Source organism: Eublepharis macularius, chromosome 11 (assembly GCF_028583425.1).
Source record: "Eublepharis macularius isolate TG4126 chromosome 11, MPM_Emac_v1.0, whole genome shotgun sequence".
Lineage (NCBI taxonomy): Eukaryota > Metazoa > Chordata > Lepidosauria > Squamata > Eublepharidae > Eublepharis > Eublepharis macularius.
The window spans coordinates 30,913,624-30,935,633 of NC_072800.1; the positions used below are offsets into that span (position 1 = coordinate 30,913,624).

Here is a 22,010-nt window from a genome sequence, read left to right on the forward strand (position 1 = left end):
GCATGCCCGGCCACCAGAACTGCCTTTGGATTAGATGCAATGTTTTCAGATACCCATAATGACCAGCAGTGGGAGCATCATGACAGCGTTGCAAAACCTCCAGCCGGAGGCTGTCTGGGACATAAAACTTGCTCCCAGCTAGCCAATCCCCCTGTGGGGATTGGACCAGTTTGTTTCGCGGAGCCTTATCCCCCTCCTTTTCCACCTCAGTTTTAAGTTTCGATTTCCACTCCTGGTTGGCCGGGAGGGGCTGTTTGGCTCGACTGCGAGTAGTCACCACGCCCCCAAGTTGCGTAGGCGAGAAGACCGTGTCGACAGTCTCCTCCCGTTTGCTCCTGTGTTGGGGCATGCGCGATAGGGCGTCCGCCAAAAAGTTAGTCTTGCCTGGGAGATAATTTAGAGTGAAGTTGAATTTGGAAAAGAATTCCGCCCATCGCAATTGCTTGGCATTCAGTCTGCGTGGGCTTCGGAGGGCCTCCAGATTTTTATGATCTGTCCAAACCTCGAAGGGGTATCGTGCCCCCTCCAGCCAATGTCTCCAATTAGTAAGGGCTGCTTTTACTGCAAAAGCCTCCTTCTCCCACACATTCCAATTTCTTTCCGCCTCCGAAAATTTTCTAGACAAGAACGCACAAGGCCGCAACTTTCCATCCTCCCCCTTCTGCAGTAAAACTCCCCCTATTGCCATATCGCTGGCATCGACTTGCACTACGAAAGGGGACTGTTCGTTGGGGTGGGAGAGGATGGGTTCCGTTACAAATTGCTTTTTCAGGCATTCGAAAGCAGTTTGGCAATCGGAGGTCCATTGTAGTTTGGAGGAGGGTTTTTTAGCTTGGTCCCCTTTATCTTTTGTTTTCAACAATTCTGTTAAGGGGAGCGTGATTTGGGCGAAATTTGCTATAAAGTCTCTATAGAAGTTGGCAAAACCCAGAAAGGATTGTAGTTCTTTACGGGTGGTGGGTGTTTGCCATTCTTGAATCGCTTGTATTTTGGTTGGATCCATTTTTAAACCCTCTTGGGAGATGTAATACCCAAGGTAAGTGAGTTCGGTTTTATGGAATTCACATTTGGACAACTTGATGGGTAGTTTATTATTCATCAAGGTGGCCAGGACCTTTTGTACCATTTGAATATGTTCTTCCTCTGTGTCTGAATAAATTAAGACATCATCAAGGTACACCACCACCCCTTTGTACAGAAATTCGTGCAGAACTTCGTTTATCATGGACATACAGACGGGGCTCCCGTCAATCCAAAAGGCATAACTAGGTATTCATATTGTCCGAGGGGCGTATTAAATGCGGTTTTCCACTCATCCCCTGCCTTGATACGGACGTGGAAGTAAGCATCTTTTAAGTCCAATTTTGTAAAGATCTTACCTTGGGCCACGACGTTGAGAAGGTCTCGGATGAGTGGTATAGGATAGGCGTTGTTGGTGGACACTGCATTAAGTCCTCGAAAGTCCGTGCACAGTCGTAGTCCCCCATCCTTCTTTTTCACGAAGAGAACCGGAGCGGCGTGGGGGCTGTTGGCTGGGCGGATGAACCCTCGTTGGAGGTTGGTGTCGATGAATTTCCGGAGCTCTTCTCGTTCATGGAGACTCATGGGATAGAGTCGTCCTTTGGGCAGTGAGGCTCCGGGTAAAATTTCCACCGCACAGTCCGTTCGTCGGTGCGGGGGTAGAGTATCAGCTTCCTCCTCGGAAAAAGCCTTTAGAAAAGGCCAATACGGTTCGGGTATTTGGTTGATTTCTTCTTGAGTAAGAAGGGCCTTTTCAGTATGAGTTGGATCATTGCCCCAGTTTTGGTTCCAACGGTGATTTTTGCAGTTGGCATGACTGAAGGTGATACATCCTTGTGCCCAGTCTATGTAGGGATTGTGATCACATAGCCACTTGCTGCCTAGAATTAACGGGTATTTGGCAGTGGAGCTGATGACAAAAGACCTCTTTTCCCAATGTTGTCCCATGCCTGTGATCACTGGGATGGTCTCAGTGGTAACAGGGTTCATATTGGTGCCATCCATTTGTTCAAAGATTACTGGATTTTGTAATTCCCGAGTTGGTAAGACTAGTCCATTGACTAGAGCTGGGGCGATGATGTCTCTCGAACAGCCCGAGTCGATAAGGGCTTGCACTCGGATGTGCATTTTTCTCTCGGGGTTGATTAGAGTTACTGGCATGAATAAGATGGACCCAGGCGGCCGGTTCCGTGCAGGGACGGGCTTGGGGCGGATCTGTCGTTTGGGCCCTTTTACGACAGATCCATCTCGTTTCCCGACTGGGGGCTTTCTGGATTGACTTCTGCGTTTGGGGAAGCGGGGTCGTATTCCATAACTTCTTCCACTTCCAGTCCTCTCTCTGAGGCGGGCCTTTGGGAAGCGCCGCGGCCTCTGTTCGCGCGTGGCGCTGGAATCGGGCGTTGGAGAGTAGGAAATGGAGCAAGGGTTGGGCGCCGTAGTTGAAGCGGAGGTCTGTGCACAGGCCGGTAGGGGCATTGTGCTGCAAAGTGACCGGCTTGTCCGCATTGCAAACACAGCCCTTGTTGCCATCTAGCATCTCTCGCTCCACGGGTGGCGTACCCAGCTCCCCGTCCTCCCTTCTGTAAAGTCAAGGGTCTTCTTTGTCCCGTTTGTTGTTGTTGTTCAACCAAACGGACTTCCAAAATGCGATTCTCAACTTCGCATGCAAGTTGGATCCAACCTAACAACGTAGGGGGATTGTCCTGCATGAGGGCTCTGTCCAAAAGTCTCGGGTTTAGTCCTTGCTTGAACAGAATGATTTTGGTGGACTCCTCACACCTAGGGCATTTGGCGGCCAATTGTCGGAATTTCGTGATATAGTCTCTCGCCGACATGCTGCCCTGTTTAATGGCTTGCAATTCTGTTCGGGCCCTGGTTTCCTCTAAGGGGTCTTCATATTGCGCTCGAATAGCATCCACCAACCCCTGGAGAGTATTAAGTTCCGGGGCCCCGATATTGTATAGTCCTACATACCAGTCCGCTGCTTTGCCTTGTAAGCGGGAGCCGAGATGTTCAATTTGACTGGCCTCGCTGCCGAAGAGGTGTCCCCACCGGTTGAAGAATTGCACGACTTGCACTAGGAAAAATCCCAGTTTGGAGGGATCCCCATCAAAAGTAGCTTCCAGTTTCACCCAACCCATCGGGAGGTCTTGCCTCGGAGCCGGTGCTGGGTAGAAGTCTGTCGGAAGCATCAATGGCACTTGAGGTATGGGGGGACCCGGTTGTGGTAGCGGTGCTGGTTGCGCTGGCGGCGGCATCACCGGTTGAGCCGGGGGTGGCGGCCTCGGCTGGGCTGGCGGTGGTGCTCTCGGCTGGGCCGGTGGCTGCAGTCGTGGTCGGACAGGCGGCTGCAATCTCGGTCGGGCTGGTGGTGGCAATACAGGAGGTGCTGGCAGTAGCGGTTGAGGTGGAGGTGGCCGGTGCGGCTGAGTAATGACCGGCCGCTGAGGGACGGGTTGGTGGGGTCGTAGTGGTGTAGGCCCCACCGGTTGGTTCGGAGGTGGTATTACGGGCTGCTCAAGTGGCAAACGTATCAGTTGCTGCGAAGGAGTTAGTTGCGGTCGAAGCGGAAGGGGCCGCAGCGGCGAAGGCCTGATGGGTGGTGGGCCGCGCGGGCTTGCCCCTCTCGGCGTCGTGTCTCTGGGACGCAAAGGCTGGTCTTGTGGCGTCGGGGCATTCGGGGTTTGTTGAATGGGAACCACTTCTAGCGGTCGTTGCGGTAATTCCTCCTCAGAAGGGGCCGGAGGCTCTTCCGTCTGATCCGGCCGAACTGTCGTTGGAGAAGCGGGAGGGGGTATCACCGTCGTTTCGGTTGGACGGGTTGGCCCTTCTTCCTCCTCTCTAGGCTCCTCCGCTGGAGTCTCCTTGGGAGATGGATCCCCGTCCGATTTAGGGGTTTCCGTCGGAGTCTCTCCAGGTACCTCAGCTGGAGTATCCCCGTGCGGCGGGGTTTCGTCTTTTCTAGGGAGTTCCGCGGGCGACTCTCCCGGTTCTCCAGGATAGTATTCCTCCTCTCCCGAAGGCAGCGGCTGCTGCGGGGCGTCCTCCACTGGATAGGACATGACACTTTGGAGGGTGGCGATTTGTACCGCCATTTCTTCAGGTGAGATTCTCTCCCCTGCCCCCATCGCTGAGATTAGGTGAATGGCATGAGCCAAACTTTCCTCCATATCAATCAGCCTAGCTTCCAACTGTTGCATTCGGCTAGGACCCGGTTGCCCCATCACGGAACCTCCTTCGGTTGTACTCACCGGGGAAAACGGCCCCCAAGGCGGAGGATCTCCTTGATCGACTCGTGATCTCGCTGCTAGAATTCCTTTGGCTAGGCCCGTCACTGCCGAGATGCCGGAATCTACAGCATGGGTGCGACTTTGCATTTGCACCCAACTATGTTCAGGAACTTCCGTTGGCTCTTTCCATGGGGCAAGTTCCGAATAATCCCAACTCAGGGCGCCGCGGCGAGATGTGTTCCCGTCCGTCTGTTCGGCCGTCCTGTTCCAAAACAGCCACGGTTGGCTGCTATCCAGCTCAGGGACAGTCTCTAGGCTTCGGCGTCCGTCCATCGAAACTCTTGGATGAAGCCCTCCGGCCCTGCGCTCTCGCGTTTCTCGGGGTCTGGCTCCCCACTCTGACGGGGTGGGTAGCGAGATCAAGGGGAGAGCGGTAGCCGTCGGCCTTGTCCCTTCACTGCTGAGGTCGATGAGAGGCGGTGTAGACGTCGAAGCTCCAGCCCCGGCTGGCACATGAGATTCTTGGGGTTGCACTGTTTGACTGTCGGGGGACGCATACGGATCAAACAAAGGATCCCTGTCCGGGACTACCTTGGATTCCGCTGGGCCCGACTCAGGCATGATTGGTAACAAAATGTCAGCTTGTGGCTAGATAAGGCTCTTCCTACAGGTTCCCTTTCAAAATCAAACAGGAGTCCATTGATTGAACAAGGAAACTTTACTGCAGAAAAGGTCCATTATAGTCCACTGTCCTGAATAGGAGACTCAGGATGGTACACAGTCATTGTTACCAATGAAGGGCAAAGCATGAGGTACAAAGTAACAATACCCATCTGGATTTGCCTCCCCCCACAGTTCTCAAAACAACATCTCTCAGTCCTGGGAAGCTGCTCTCCTTCAAGGCCAATGCTTGGTGGAACGGTGTTAGACAAAACAGTCGCCTCCGGTGGGAATGCTGCCTGGGAACTGGTGCACCTGGGAAGAAAGCACTTAAACACTAGAAGCATTAGAAAATGGAGTCAGTACAGTTTAGATATACACTGGACCTGACATTGACAATCCAAAAGGGAGTACCTGATAATGGTAGGCCTTACTGTTACAAATGAACCTAAGGTATCTCCTATGACTAGGGTGGATGGCAATGTGGAAGTATGCGTCCCTGAGATCCAGGACAGCGAACCACATATCCTCAGGCATTAACTGGAGGACTGTATTTAAGGTCGGATGTTCGGATCCGATGAAGTCCTGCGCACTTTCAGAGTCGACATAGCCGGCGGTTCCGACCTCGAGGGAGACTTAGAGCGGTGTCGCCGCTTCCGAGTCGGCTCCGACTGCGGCGGGTTTCCACGATCCGAAGCGGAGCCCGAAGCATCTTTCGGATCCGAGGGCGGAGTCGGGGCTTGTCGGATCCGATCTGGCAAGCGGGAGCGAGAGGTGGAAGCGGAGCTACGAACGGATCGTCCGATCACCGAAGGGGGTTTGGCCGTCCCACTAACTGGTGGTGGTCCCCCAGGGGTATCAGGGGCTCCCGATGCCCGCATAGCCCTCCTCCAAAGCCAGGCATTCAACCTGTTCGCCCTCTCAGCCCTGGCCTTGGGCGTGAACCGTTGACAATGCTCACATCTCTCAACGATGTGTCCTTCACCCAAGCACTCGAGACAAACAGAATGGCCATCCGTTCTCATCATTTTCGTTGAACAGGTCGAACAGCGCTTAAACAGCGACTTCTCAGACATACTCTGACAGAAAGATGAACGATCTCACTCTCGAAATGGCGTTTCTTCTCACAGCGGACAGCTAGATCTTCACCGGTCGGCGGCAAAGAAGAAACTGAGGGGAAGGGGGCGACGTCGCCCAGTGTCGCTCGGGCGGGAAAAGCCGCGCATGCGCAATGGTGCGTACATACGCCCCCTAGTGGACGTTGGCTAGAAAAGAAAAATTCCAGTCGGCAGGCCTGCGCAGGCGCAATCCCATGTGGGGCTGCACAGAAGACGGACAGTGAACTGGCAGTTATTTCTATTTGTCCTGAATTACCAAAAACATTTGTGTGTTTTAGGATACTGCTTCTTGGTGGGGGATACAGAAATACTGTCTTTTATATGTCTCATCAAAAAAAATTACCACCTATGAAAGTAATTTACATTAGTTAAATTGTATATAAAGTCATTATGCAAAGTGAACGGCAACTCTATCTACAATCCAGGCAAAGAGGCTGCAGGTTCATTTTATCAATATAACAATTACCATCTAGTCTATTTAAAACTTCAACATGCAATATGCATGATCCAGCCAAGTACAATACTTTTAAATTTTATTTGGGGAGGTTTAATTTTGGTGCTTATCTTGCAGAAGTCAATGGGATTTTGACATTGTTTAGTGCAGGTTATACTGTGCACTAAAAACGACAAGCCAGAACAGCAATTATTTAAACCATACTGCCTCCCAAACCTCTAAAGGCCACTTTTATTCACTGTCCTTCAAAATACAGATCTTGTCACTTTTAAGCTAAAATGCCAAGGTTTTGCTTTTTAACAAAACCTGAGAACACCAAAGAAAGCAGCAACAGTTTGCACCCTGCCCCTCTGCAGAGTTAAGTGCGCAGCCCCTCTTCCCAGAATTATGTCTCTTCTGCCCAGACAAGGGTCTGTACATAACTGAGAGTGAAAAATACCAGCCTATAATATTTGAACTCTGATTTTATTTCTTCATGCATCTTAAACTTAGTACAAGTTTCTCTGAAATTCAAGGGTGTCAACCCTGGGATTCTGAAACAAGACACTGTTCGAACATTTTTGCAGGCTTACCCGGGGTACCCTGGATAAGTTGGATACGGTGGTCCCTGAGCTTGTGAGGGTGCTGTGCTGGCTGCAGAACTGGCTGGAGGAGCTGCAGTCCCAGTAGCAGCTGGAGTAGGAGATGCGAGGGTACTTGCTGTAGAAATCACTGGTGGTGGTGGGCGTGCTGGTGGCTGTGGTTTACTAGACTAAATAAGAAAATGGAAGCCAGAGGAACTCAGAGTATAGCAGCACATTTTACATTTGAGATATTTAAGTAGTTTGGCTCTGAAAAAACTAATTAAAAGAATACTGAGTGCAAACAGCACTGTAGAGAAGGGGGCTGTGGCTCCTTAGCATGCCAAGGGTCCCAGGTTCGATCCACAGCGTCTCCAGTAAAGATCAGGTTGTAGATGATGTGAAAGACCTCTGCCTGAGACCTTAGAAAGCCACTGCCAGTCAGAGTGAACAATGCTGACTTGATGGACCAATGGTTTGATTTGGTATTAACAGCTTCAAAGCACTGCTAGCAGTAGCACTACCGAACAGCTTCTGTCTCATGTAAAGAAACTCTAGCTATTTTCCAACATCTTAATACACAAGGTTAGTTTTGATAACTCACACTACAATTATCCATATTGTTACATCATCTTTACTTACCACCATGGTTCTGGGGGCTGGGGTTGGAGCAGATGGTACAGGTGGTTTGTTTCCTCCAGCAGGACCCGTTTGATACGCAGGCACAGAAGGAAAAGAAGGGGCACTGGGTTCTCTAGCAATACTTTGTTGCAAGTCTCTTTAAAACATAAAATAATTCCCATAAAATCTGAAGAATATGTACTGATGCAATATCCTTTTGTTTAATGTAGACAGAACAGTTAATTCTCTTTCTCTGTAGTTAGAACACAGCCCATGTAACAGGGAAAGTGAAAATTTATTAATAATCCAATCAAATTAGGTCTCTAGTTAGATTAATTCCATACTATGCTTCAGACCGAAAACACTGCAACTTGAATCCATATCTGGGCAGTGTGTGTGTGTGTGTGTGCGCGTGTCAATTTTCCTCCAGCTCCTGCCCAAGATGTATGAAACCAGATCTCTTACATATTCCTACACCTAAATTGGGCTTGATTTGGCATAATGACAGAGCATTCTATTTTTATCCTTGTCCTATCCTTTGGAAATCAACAAAGCGACGACTGTCTGAACTACCTTAGGCAGCATTCTACAGTTCTATACAAGATGCATGAATCTTTACCAATTAAAAGTATAGAATAGAACTAGAGTCTTTCCTCTAACTCTCCTACAGAAAACTGGCAAGCGCTCTTGACTAGTTTGCATTCTTCCTTCAAAGACAGTTAAAATCAAGCCAAAATATGAATTCTATGAAGTATTTTTGAAAACACAGAAGCTTACTTCAGAAGTTCATCTCTTTCTGTTTTGCGTGCAAACACAATGTCACTGCATTTGTTTTGGAACTTCAGAAGGATTTCAGTCAACTCATTGTAGAACTAGGAAGTAAACAGCATTTCTATATGAAACATTTTGCAGTGTTGAATGTTTTCATGAGAAAATTGTTTGCAACAAAATATTTCTGTCTAATGATGTCATTTCTGACATCATTAGAAAATTTCTGAAACAGAATGCTATGGATGTCTGCGCAGCTATGTTTTGCAGCTACATGAAGCGTTTGCTTAAGTATCCATTTTGATACAAGCACTCCTAGAAAGCAACATGGGATTTTGGAGGCCAAATGTATTAGCTGCAAGAAGTTCTGGGTTCCCATCTCCTATCATGCAAATACGTCAAATATGCAGCAAAATAATCACCTACTTTTAGTAATTACATAGTAATTACTGTGATATGAAATACAGCCATTAATTCTCGTTTGTTCATTTTGTTACATTCTAGCTGATGGACCCTAAAATAAGATGTCCTGTGACTCATTTAGCATGCTTGGATTCAATATTGCCTAATATTGAATTAAGTTAGAAGTTTGGATTTCCAGTAATTCTATAGTGGTCTTACCATGTTAACAGTTTGTACTGCCTGGAAAAATTCTGTTTCTCAAAGCCAAGTTGGTTATACTTTCTCTTATTATTTGTCTTTAGTTATAGAAAATTAAACCGGCAACATTCATGTGGTAACTTTAATCCCATATTATGTTACCTCTTCAATAGTTTCTAAATTTGTAATTTAAGATTTGCATTCCTTCCACACATGGTGCACAAAAGCAGTCAAGTTGTTTCTACTACCCCTTTATAATAAATAGTATTTACGGAGTACTGAAAGCTTGTTCTCTGAGTAAGTCAGAGTGGATAAAATAGACCTATGGATTTGCTGGTCTTTACTGCATATACATACTGCGCAATACTACTCATACCTTTGTTCCTTCTTTCAGGTTAGCAACAAGTTCCACAAAGTTGTCATTGGCTACAGCTAAGTTCTTTAAAACTTCTTCCCTTAAATTGGATTCATTATTTGATTGCTTCATCTTAGAAAATTCTTGATGCGAATTCTGTCAAGAGGGAAGGAAAAGAAATGGAGTTAAATGAACATGTTTTTCCCCCGAGTGCGCACTCTCAAGTTGGATCACAGCAATCATTGCTAGCATAAAAGAATATGATTGCGTATTATTCAGCTTACAAAAGACTGCTTCGCATTTAAATTCTACATGTAAGTGTTTGACAATTCTCTGTCTCAAGGTGAAAACTTATAATCGATGCAATGGCTTTGAAACTAATGAAACACGCAGCTAGTATGCCAGGGTTGCCCTTGGAATGTATTACAAAGCGTACAAAATACCTGAATGCTGTTGAGTAGTTCCTCCTGTTTTTTCAGGGACTCTTGTACTTTATGAGTGAGACTGCCATAGAGACGATCTAATTCAGTCACAGAAATGGCTTCTTCATTTAGAGCACCATCCTGCGCAAGTGCTGTTAGGAATTTATTTGTCATATCAAAGTTTACCGACTTCAGATCATTCTCAAGTTGTTCTCTCTCCCTTTTCACTTCATCCAAACTAGCTAGCAAGGATTTTAGGATGTTAACCACCTAGGAAACAGAATTTAAGTTATCTTTTGTGCTTAATTTGAGCCAATATTGCAAATCTGTTATTTTCTACTTAGCATCTCAAATGAGATGTAACTATGCTTCTGGATACAACTGGTTAATACTTACTTTTCTCACTATGGTGGCATCAAAATGGAATACAAAAATGTACTAAAATAAACCAAATAAAATCCCCAAAGTTGTTTTAAATATGCCTTGTGATCAGAGATGCAAATTAAGGGCTGTCAAGTCACAGAATACAGATTTAGTGGGAGGGGGAGATTTGAAAAAAATAAAGGTGGATGGAGGTAATAAGAACATTCAAATTAAATAACCTTCTGAAGGTTATATTAGGCACTCTTTAAAGCAACCATATTGGAACTGCTTCTCCATTGATTCATTCCATGATGTTGCTGTAATATTTAAATGCCCATCATTTCATGTGGTTAGTCGTGTGCCCCATGTAATCACTGCCTAGCTGGACAGAACAATGATTAGTAGGGATCCACCACAGGGATAAATTCATGGAAAAGGGACTCCCAGGTTGCTGTAACTACATCTAAAGAACATCTTAAGAGAAATAGTTAGCCTTTACAATGGTTATTGCTAGATTTCAAATAGTCCCTCAAACTGTCATAAATGGTATTAATATTGGACCAGATTAAATGTTAAGAAATCTCAACACATTAATGCTCAATTTAGTCATTAACACAGAACTGTTCAGTTTCTTACCTCGCTCCCCTGCATAGTTTTTGCTGGATTTGCTGAAGGTATTGCAGCATTCAGTTCTTGCTCTGGCTTACATAACAGCGAAATTGTTTCTCGATGAGCTTGGTAGCGTTCTTTAACCTGCTTGTCAGCTTGCACAGCTTTATCCAAGATATTACGGTAATTGGAGCCCTCTAGAACATAAAAAAAGATGTTATCCTTAAAGGTTTTAATGCTACAAACTGAATGCTCTACCATACTATTGTTAGTAAAATGGAGATAGCCCAGAATAAACTATTATTAAGTTAATGTTTGTATAAACACAAAAAGTTTCACTGATGTGGTTAGGATTTCATGTAGCTCACTCCTGCTCCAATGTACATTTCCCATTTCAGAAACGGTAAGAAATAACCTAATTAGTGCAGCTGGAATGGGTGAAGATGACCACTAAAGAACAATTGCCAGTTGAAAATTAATTCACAGGCAGTTAACAAAGAACTGACGGGAATGCGGCTCCACCCACTCCAGGCACATGAGATGAGCGGCCACTGCAGGCGGACAAGTTTGGCTCAAGCTTTTATAGCTTTTACAGGTTCTGAGGTAGACTCTGCACATGCTTGAGATCCCACACGTGTAATGCAGATACCATGAAGAATAATAAACTAATTAGCTTTCAAACCAACTTGGGTTTTGAGGATAAAATGGAGGAGAATGTTGTCAGCCAGTCTGGGTCCTCATTGGGGAAAAAGGTAGTGTATAAATGAAGTAAATAAATAAGTAAACCCTTCCAAAGGGAATCTGGAACAACGGCTAATATTTCTTCTTGCTGGAAGTAGTTTTGACAAACCTTTCCCTACGCTTTGTACATTGTTTTAAGTCTTTCCAAGATGGGATACTACTTCCTGTCCTTTTACTTGTTAAGCCACAGAAGCAGATTTAAACAAGGAGCTGTCTAGATCTACTATCACTGTCCACATACGTCCATTTGAGACAAAGAGCTTGCTTCTGCATATATTTTCCTAGAACAACAGTCTAAGCTGCCAATAAATCAGCTTCAGTTGGCTTGTGGTACAGACAATATTCAATGCTGCTACTTTAGTTGCATCTGACATTTGCCTGAATGGGTGAAAGATATTTCTGGCTGCAGGAAATAAGAGCCTGATTACAGATCATTGATTATTTGTCAACGATGTGGCACGTTCTACCATTAATCCTGTTTTAGAGCATGTCTTTAGCTAGAAATAGTTTTGTTCTTATTTTTAGGCAGGTTCTAACAAATTTGTTTACTTCACAATTATACCCGTTTTATTAAACTACTGAAGTAGTACTGTAAATTCTGTTTTATATATTTTCATCTATATTTTAAAGACTGTTTTTATGCTATGATTGTTTGCCACCTATGAGACCCTAAACTGGACAGAAAGGCAGCATACAAATATTTTACGTAAATAAATAAGTCAAGTAAATACCGAGAGGAGTTATCCATGTTAGTCTGTAGTAGCAAAACAGTAAATACTACTCCGCTCTTCAGTAACAATTTTATATTCTAATCTGGTTTAGAAACTGTTCTTGGAGGTATGAGAGTAAGAACAGTAGAAATGCATTCCTTAAGGACCCTCAATTTTGTGACAACTATCAACATCTGGAAGCAAAAAATGCCGATGCTCTATTAACCAAATTATGGTCCTACAAAACTGCCCTTTTTGCACCATTAAGAACACAAAATTATGAAATTAATAAACGGTCCCCCATCTCAATACTGTGCCTCTCCTTGAAAGATAAACATGACGTTCATCACATATTCAAAAGAATTACTAAATTAGAAAAAAACCTCAACATTTCCTTTACACGATTTCATTAAACTCATGCTGTCTGCAGCCACTTTTTAAATATCAGTAACCAGTCCAAGAGGGATCCAATAGCATTATTTAGCTGCTCTTACAATGAAGCCAGGAGAGCAGAACGGAGCCCTCACTGCACTCCTACTTTAAATGGCCCAAGACTCTTTACTGACTATTTTAAAGCTGCAATGGATAACCAAAGGAATGACTCCCACCAGTGCTCTGTCACCACACTCCTGCTTAAATAGTCAAAAGCCAACCCACTCTCCTGCACCCCCGCTATAAATGGGTCAATCCCATTTAAATCAACAGCAGAAGCTGCTGAGAATCCCAGGAAGAAAGCCGTGAAAGGGATCCCTGTCAGTGCTACCACTGAGGCACTTGGCGAGCCCTATTCCCACACAGTTTGTAGGAAAGTGACTGGCTGAAGACCTCCAGGCTGGCTAGAGACCTCTGAGATTGGGAACGCTTGACTGAGGACAGCAGGAGCCCAGAGTGGATTTCCACTCCCACTTTTGTACTCCATGCACACACACGCACACACACTTATCTCTGCAATGTGGTGCTCCTCATGTCTCCCCAGCTGATGATCAAAAAGAAGAGGGAGGGAGATCTCAGTCCTATATGACCTCCATCTCCCCACTCTCAACTCTGTCACAACAAAGGCAGTATCATTACCAGTGGCTCTCCCTTCCACCCCTGCTGCAAAACATGCCCCTCATTCTACTCTGATCTGTTTTTCAGGAAGCTTTACTAGAGAATTTCTTGGAGAGCTTAGAACCAAATAATAAATGCTAATTATGAATGCTACATGCTAATTTATACATTCAAACAAAAAAGGTCAGGAGAACGACAACAAATATTACCTGCCCTTAAAGGTTTATAAAGATCATTTGATGGTGTTCTTTGCCAACGTTCTTTGAACTTGTTTTTCAGCTCATTGTCTGTTGTTTCTTCTTCATCCAATATCCTTAAAGACTTCAAGAGTAAAGACATTTTTTTAAACTATAAAGCAACTTCAGGTTATGAAAACAATTTGAACTCATTAACAAATTTGTTAAGAAAACACTGAAGCAACACTGGAACAACAAATTCAATGTCTATCAAACTGCAGGCCCATGATTAACAGTCTCTTCCCCTGACAAAAAAAATCACCAACATAGAAGCCTAATAACAAATAAGCAATCCACTTTTATTGCTCCAGGAACCTAGTATCTTCCAAAACAAATGAAATTTTAATTTGTTATTTATTCCCTATGCTCTTCTCCCCAATAAGGCCACATAGCGGCTTACAACCTTTCTCCTCTCTTTTCTTTTATCCTTACAAAACACACCCTTTTAGGTGTGACATGTGATCAATTCAATTTGTTCCACAATCAAGGCAAAGGGGAATTACAACACTTGTAACTAAAAGAATTACAACTTTACCTCATCCAAAATCTCTCTATTTCTCTGCAGCAGTTCAGGAAGATCTTTCATCAACTGATCAATTGTCTGGACACCACCTAGTTCAATCACAGACTTTGACTTCTGAAGAATAGACTGAGGAACACTATCTCCAGATATATCTTCAATAGCAGCAGGGAGATTGAGGGATGCCAACACTCTAAAAAAAACCAAACTCTTGTTTTTAATTTGGACCAAATGGCTTACAAAGCCATAAAATACTAAACATAATCAGTGAAGCTAATATTCCAGTTTTAAATTCTTATAATTAACCCTTTTATATCACAGTGATGAACTCTGCTGCTCACAATTTGGTACCCATCCTCTTTGGTATCTCACCCCCTCCTCACCCCTTGCTTTCTGGCGCACACAAGGTATTTAAATCTTCATGTTGACTAACTGGCTCCTTCTGCTCTGCAAATGCTTTATGTAGTCTTAGCAACTGAAGAAGAGCTCCTTAAAGAGTGGACTTCACTGTCTTCATCAGTATCGTCGGTGGTCTGCCAAATGAACAATGTGATTTAAAAATGCCAGATACTGGGATAATCCACTCACCCATTTGCCAGATTGGTGGCCTCTCTCATCTGGGCTATTAATCTGTTCACCAAATCTGCCTTTCTTTGGTTGTAGAGCGTAAGAGCTTGTTGCACCGCCAGAGGAACCATCTTCTCAAACAAATCTGTAATTAAAATGCAATTAACCAAGACAAAAAACACCCCACTCTTGTTTTTATTCCTTAAAAAAATGTAATTATCTGAAAGCTAAAACCTCTGCCTTCTGCAAAGCAAAGCCACCCATTCTCCTGGCCCTGTCAAAGCTAAAGACCTTCATGGGACTATTGTAATTTATCAGCCTCAAAAGAGCCAGGTTTTGATGCCCCCAATTCAAGAACCTGAACTACCGTTAAAACAAATAACTTCTTTTTTGAAAAGCAAGTAAACAAGGGGTAAAGAACTAGAAGTTTCAACAAAACAGGTGAACAGTAAAATATGAGAAATATAACTTGAGTGTTAGGAGTAAAGGTCAAGAACGTATAAAGTTAGCTCAAAAATTACAATGGAATTGTTGAAGTCATATGCTAAACTTTATACCATATATTTATTTAATGCAATTCGTAGCTTACCAGTAAATTTCTGGCTCAGAGGAACAGCTACTGGAGTAGCTTTCACAAGGCTGGCTTTCCCAATAGGCTCTAGATCTTTAAGGTCAGGAATCCTGTCATGATAGATGAAGTCATTGTCCTTCTTTGCTGCAGTGAGCGCACGACTGATTTTGTCAGACAAGTCTTTTACATTCACGTATTCATCATAGCGAGATGCCACAGTTTTGACTAGATCGGCAGCATGCTAAATTCAAAACAAACAGAACAAATATTAAAAAAAATTCAACTGCTGTAACACCTGCTATAACAAACATATGCAATTATTATGATACAGCTAAGTAAAATGCCTACCATAAGAGTTTGGAAGCATCAACAAGAGGTTTCCTTGGAATATACGGAATAAACTAGATCATAAAAAGTTATTGCCATGCAAAATTAGTTTCCGCTCTACATAATTTCTAGCAAAAGGCCAGATTTTGGCTCTTTAGAATACTAACAGTTAAATATTCAGAACTGCCTGCCATGCAGATGCTTCCCAACTGAGACATTCCTATTTGGAGCAAGGTGAAATTCCCTAATGCAAACACTCCACAATAAAATATTTTTCTTCCTGAAACCTTTGAAGATGCACACTACCTCCAGAATTCATGATTCTCATTATGCTGAAGGGTCAGTTGTAATTTTAAAACAAAGTACTGCTGCTGCAGAATGCAGGCAAAAATCCACCTTTTTCTGGGAAGGAAAAGGGAACAGAATACATAAAACCAGACAGGGCTAGACATTATACAGAATGACTGAATAAAGAAAGATCTCACACATTATCTTTGCTGTCATGTCAACACAGCAAGGTACCTTGAATTCATAAGCATTACAAAGGCCGCTGCCACCTTAAGGCAAGAGGTTTGCTATGTCCTGCACAGCGAGAGTGAAAAATGCAGACAAGCATGAAGTTTTCACTGTATAATACCTTCTGGCATCTGCTACATCATCCTCATAATCCTGCCCTGATGCTGCATTAAGGCAGTTTCCTTGCAGGAGGACATAACTGGGACCTGAGTGGAATCTGCTTAACGCAAGTCTGTGCCTAGGATATATAAAACCCATTCTACACTGCAATTCTGAGGTGCTCTCACACATCCTGCCCACATTCTGTTGACAGAAGTTCTGCATATACTGCTGTCTAGGGACAAATACTGGATGTGAGTTTTTGGAGTTGTCTTTGAAATCCCAAGTTCTTGACCCAGGTGGATGTATTGTGCATTCTATGCATTATTCCTGGTATTTTTACTCTGCCTTGCATAAGCCAGCTATGATTGAGGGCACTCTCCACTACATGTCAGATCATTAACTAGTACTTCTAAATGTTAAGGGCCCATGTCTTTGCCATGTACCATTCTCCTTCCAGCTCTTCAGCCAGTAAATGGTTACCATACATGTGCAGTGCCCATCTGCCAAATTTGTAAGATTTGTTTTAATCCTCTTGCAGTCCATCTTCATCTTACTTTAGGAGAAGGGGTCCTTTTCCTTCTCTGCTCCTAATGTAAGCACAGCCTCACAAGGTAATATCTTGTGTCCCATATCTTGTGACATACTAATCAGTGAACTTTGAGTGCTGCAACTTCAACCAACCAACCAACCAACCATTTATCCTTCATAACAGCATTATCCAAAATATGCTGTCTCCAGAAAACTGAAGGGAAATGAAAAACTTGGAGGAGGGGGCCTACTACCACCTCAAGTATAATACAAGCTTAAAATAAAACCAGGCAGTGGGGAAAAAGAAAGAGGCTTGGAGGATTTTTTCAAGTAAATGACTTTGCTCAGAAATGCCACTAGTCTACAGATCTTGATAATCCATACGCACATTAGCATTAACCGTAACTGGCCTATTGTTAGACTGCCATCAGGAGTCTGAAACAAGTATTAATGCCATCTGAACTTTTCATTTCCAAGAAAAGAAATCTACAGGAAAAAATGTTTTTATAAAGCATGCAGATTTCCCTTCAGTACAATTACACTAAGCTAAGACTTTCATTGTATTCCACCCTCCACTACATTTTTGGGGATAATTAGGTTGCTAACTCACCTGCAATCTTGCAATTTCTTCACCAAACTTCTTCTGTTGCTTTGCCAGTATAGACTGATGGTACTCTGCATTGGCCTGCATTATGCAATGTTTTGCAGCCAGAACCGGAAACACCTCCTGGAAATAAAAATACTGACCAGGGGAAAGTCCAACCACATAAACCATCACAGACAACATGGGATGCAGGAAGAAAGGAAGAAGAACAGGATATTAGAGTCACCCTGTTAACGGTTAGGTAGGTTAAGACATGAGGTGCAGCGGACACCACGGGAGCTTGTTCGGATTGTTTAGTGAAAGTATGAGTACTCTGGGACATTTTAAAATGACTTTCACAAACCAACTAAGAGGATTAAGAACCCAAAAATGCCCAAAAATGCACAATAAAGCACAGTGAAGATACCAACCATTGTATTTGCACACTGACGTTCTGAAATGCCAGCTCTTGAACCAAATGCGTGTGTTCAGCTTTACTTTTCTACGTGAAGATTATCAAACATGCTCATGCACAAAAAGGCAGTGACTATGTCCGTATAGAAGGGTAATGCCCTTCTTTGCATTGCCATTCTCTTTCTGATACTCTAAAATATGGAAACAGCTAGAAGTGACTGTGTGGAACAGAAACCGTATCCATGAAGTGCTCGTTTAATAAAGTAATAATAATAATAACAACATTCGATTTATATACCACCCTTCAGGACAACTTAATGCCCACTCAGAGTGGTTAATAAAGCATGTCATTATTATCCCCACAAACAAAACACCCTGTGAGGTGGGTGGGGCTGAGAGAGCTCCAGAGAGCCATGACTAGCTCAAAGTAATATGGGAGAGGTCACTCAAGTAGCTTCTTGAAAAATTTCTTTAGAAAGTTCTCACAATAATTTCTCCTACTTTCTGCCACATTCAAAAAACCTTGTAACTGCAAGAATTGAAACCTTGAACTCTTCCAAACCTTAAGCCTGGTCTATACGTGCACATGGCAAGGTGGGAATCAGGCAGTATAAAAGAGCAGACTGAAGTTGAATAGATGGCAGATAGGAACTCACAAAATGGAGCATTAAGCAAAAACCTCTCTGAAAGCAGAGAGCAACAAGGAGGGAGCAAGGATAGAACCCTTCTGCATAAGTCAATTTTTTCTACTTGGCATCAGTTTTTAAAAAAAAAAAAAACATGGGGAAAGATTCAAAAATGGCAATCTCAGCAGCAACCTGAATACTGCTGACTGCAATATTGCCTTTATTAAAGTATCACATAATATAGCAAACTACATCCTTACCCTTATGGACCCCCAACTCATTCAAGAAAAAAGAAAAACAATGTTTACAAAATTTGAATATTCATAGTATCCAAAATGCACCTAGCCTCAATCCAAAGGTCCTCCCAAAATACAAATGATCTTATGGGAGGAGGCTTATTTTTAAATTTCTGTTTTCATTACCTGCATTCTAGAAAGCCATTAGATCAAGAAGCAATGCCCTCATACTGTCACCAAAGCTATCCCAAAATCAATTTGCCTGGTTCTGTGAGATGATGGCACAGTAATTAGAAACATGAACTTGATTAGGAAGCATGTTAGTTCAAATATAGTTTTAGTAAAGAAGTAAACAGACCACACCCCAGAGGAACAATCACAAAAATGGCATGTTAAAGTTGAATTAAGTCAGACGTCCCCTCTGAAAAAAATCTCTTCAACATTAAAGCAACAAGCTTGAAACAAGTCTGTTTTCTTTCCTAATTTATGGCAATTTGCAAGTGTTTATTTGATTCTGGTCACATTGCTCAACGTAAACATGCTTCCTCCACCCCCAATTCAGCAAGGTTTCAAATTACAGAATATTGCTGACAACAAATATATAACCACATCAAATCACAGCAGTATTTATTTTAAAGTCACAAACCTTGGGTAAGGTATCCTTGTACTGACATTGTTTGAAAGCATCTCCGTAATAGTCAGCAGACTGATTTGCAAGTTTAGCTATTATGGCATCTTTCATTTTATCTAAAATAAAATATAAATCACTATTACAATTATAAATGTGACTGGAAGGTGAAAGTCATTTTACATATGCAACACAACATATGCAACTTTTGGAAAACACATTCAAAACATTTCAAAATCACAGAATCCATGATGTCTGATAAGTGGCTTGAGCAAAATTTTCTCTTTGAATCCCCTCAAGTAACAGATTTTCAAAGAAAATTACTATACTATATACCCCCCTACACTTGCAATTATTATACTACATGTCTCCCACTTCTTGAATGTCAGGTAGTACATGACATACCTCTAGTAGCTTTCAGAAAAAAGACTTCTTGAGCTTGAGCCAGCATGATAAGACTTAGAGTGCCAACCGTATCTGGGGCGATGTCCACCGTAGGTTCTCGATTCAATGAAGAAAGGACTGTATCCTTAATGTGCTGGAAGGCACCACTAGCAAACTTCAGGAAACAAAACAAAAAGGACTAAATGTGCACATGACAACACCACCATGCATTTAGACCATATGTTTTCCATTTAGAAAAACAGAGAAATTTGAACAAGACTTGAATAATTGAGAGAGTAAGACAAACAACCCTTTCAATTCAAAGGCTGAAATTCCTTAAGTAATTTCAGGAGCCTGTCTAAGGCAGCAGCCCTGCATACAAGTATAATATAAATATGAAACAATATTTCTAGACTACAAGTTACCAAGCAGTTTATTATAAGCCATGGAACATGTTTCATTGCTGGTGCAGATTACTATTATACATTTTTAAAAACACTCCTTGGCTTTACAATACACAAAGGACATAGTTTATCCCATTCTAACAGTATTCCAAGTTAATCATACAAGACGTTTTTCTGAACAGAGAAAAAAATTGCAAAACCATTACTTTGTACAGATTTAAATTACTATGCTTGGCTAGCACGAACAGAAACTAAGAGTTCCATGGAATGGCAAGAATGAGCAAAATAAAACAGCAATGTTCATTCCATGTTTTAAGTATCAGAGTTCCTTTCAGACTTAATGTGATGGAGAAATTAGACTTGAATTAGGGGACTGTTACAGTTGCCTAACTTTAGCCCTAGAGAAACAGCCATTATGTAAAACTATTATTATAAAAAAACATATAATCATTTTAAAACTTCTGTTCCCTTAGTGGTCCAGGCAGACAACGAAAGGTGACATTCGGGTTTAGACAAGCTAAGGCAGGATCTCTACTATCAGATTCTTCAGGCTTGCTGAAGAAGGAAGAGGAAGCCAGCAGACCCCACTCCATTCTTCCCAAACAATTGAAGTGCATAGGCAGAAGCCTCCGATACCAGGATCCATTGAAAAGAAGACAGTGGTCATTACGTGATCAGCCCCTTCATATGTAAACATATAAAAACTGTGTTTCTTTGTTCTTTCCCACACTGTGTTTATACACACTTCGCCGCCGCAGCTTCATTCCCTACTTTGAATATCCCAAGATGTCTCCAACACAGACTGAAGCTTTACTGCCCTGGAAGCTTAAAACATGAATCTGAAACTTCTGTTTCAAAAATCTAACAGACACAAAGAGAAAGAGGTACCTGATAATGTTTAGCAGCAGCTTTCAATCCTTCATCACTGTCAAGATTCTGTTCTGATGCAATCTGGCTAGCCAACGCTCCACAATTGAACAGCACACATGTCTTCTCATAGCCCAAACTTGCCAAAGCTAAAACACAGATTTTACACAAAAAATAGGCATATCTACAAAACGAAAAGCGGGATGAAGACTACAAGCAGAAACTGACAAGATTAATGTGTTCCAATGAGAGCATGGGTTCATATAACGTACAAGTAATTTTATGCAACTTTTTTGGGAAACCTTGCCTGAATTGTGCTTTGAACATAGACCCCCCTAATTCACCTGAATATCAGAATGGAAAATTTATTGATTTACAGTATGCGAAGTTTCTTATTCCTTGCAGAGGTTAGCAGCAATTACCAAAGTCTTTGAGGAACTCTCACTGAACTCCGTGTAATTACTTCCAAGTAAACACACACAAGATCAGGCTACTCATAATGGACTGTCAAGTTCAACATAAATGATCACCTGGAAATTCACAACTAACAGTCTGCAACTGAATCATAATATTTTGCATCCAATAACTGGTATGAATTTTGCATTATTTTATTCACGTAAAACAAAGGATATTCAATATGCAGCACCTTTGATAGCTGAGATATAGAACTTTGACAAAGCTTTGTATTGAATTATATTTAAAAGATTACTATTGCACTGAAAAGGGGGAATTTTTACCTTGTTCTCAGCCACCTTTTTATATAAAGTATTTCCTTTCAAACATTATGAATTTTTAAATGAATCCTGGAACTGTAGTAAGTTTGGAAGCTGTTCATAATTCACTTGAATTTTCAGAATCTCAACACTACAAAGTATACTCTATTTTCAAAACTGTTACTTACCAAGTTTGACTGATCCACCAAACAATGATCCTTTGTCAAAGGCATCTTTCCAGGTAAAGGTTACACATACCTGAAAGGATGAGAAGAATTTTCTAGTTTTGAAGACATCCACATGCAGCTTAAAAAGTCTTTTTAAGATCAGTATTTCAAATGGAGATCAATATTTGCAATGCTGACCCAATACAAATTAAATAATACCAAGGACAGCTAATCTTTTAAGAAAGTTTCCTCTAACAGAATGACCAACAAGAAATATTATAAACATAATCCACTCTTATCAACATAAGCACATCTGGGTTCACAACTTTCAGTATAAATT

General features: G+C 42.4%; 1 protein-coding gene across 2 annotated transcripts in view; it reads right to left on the minus strand.

Annotated features, from left to right (window-relative positions):
• Positions 1-22,010, minus strand: part of PDCD6IP (programmed cell death 6 interacting protein) — a 32,880-nt gene that overhangs the window by 6,152 nt on the left and 4,718 nt on the right. The window contains exons 3-17 of one of the 2 annotated variants that reach the window (XM_054991035.1): positions 21,692-21,761; positions 20,812-20,939; positions 19,541-19,694; positions 19,154-19,254; positions 17,259-17,375; positions 15,194-15,416; positions 14,626-14,749; positions 14,053-14,230; positions 13,491-13,602; positions 10,808-10,977; positions 9,830-10,078; positions 9,408-9,542; positions 8,441-8,535; positions 7,685-7,820; positions 7,055-7,233 (exon numbers count right to left, since the gene is read on the minus strand). In XM_054991035.1, the coding sequence (XP_054847010.1) occupies positions 7,055-7,233; positions 7,685-7,820; positions 8,441-8,535; positions 9,408-9,542; positions 9,830-10,078; positions 10,808-10,977; positions 13,491-13,602; positions 14,053-14,230; positions 14,626-14,749; positions 15,194-15,416; positions 17,259-17,375; positions 19,154-19,254; positions 19,541-19,694; positions 20,812-20,939; positions 21,692-21,761 (2,171 nt within the window). Of the gene's footprint in view, positions 1-7,054; positions 7,234-7,684; positions 7,821-8,440; positions 8,536-9,407; positions 9,543-9,829; positions 10,079-10,807; positions 10,978-13,490; positions 13,603-14,052; positions 14,231-14,625; positions 14,750-15,193; positions 15,417-17,258; positions 17,391-19,153; positions 19,255-19,540; positions 19,695-20,811; positions 20,940-21,691; positions 21,762-22,010 lie in introns of both variants that reach the window. The other variant, XM_054991034.1, reaches the window with a different exon arrangement.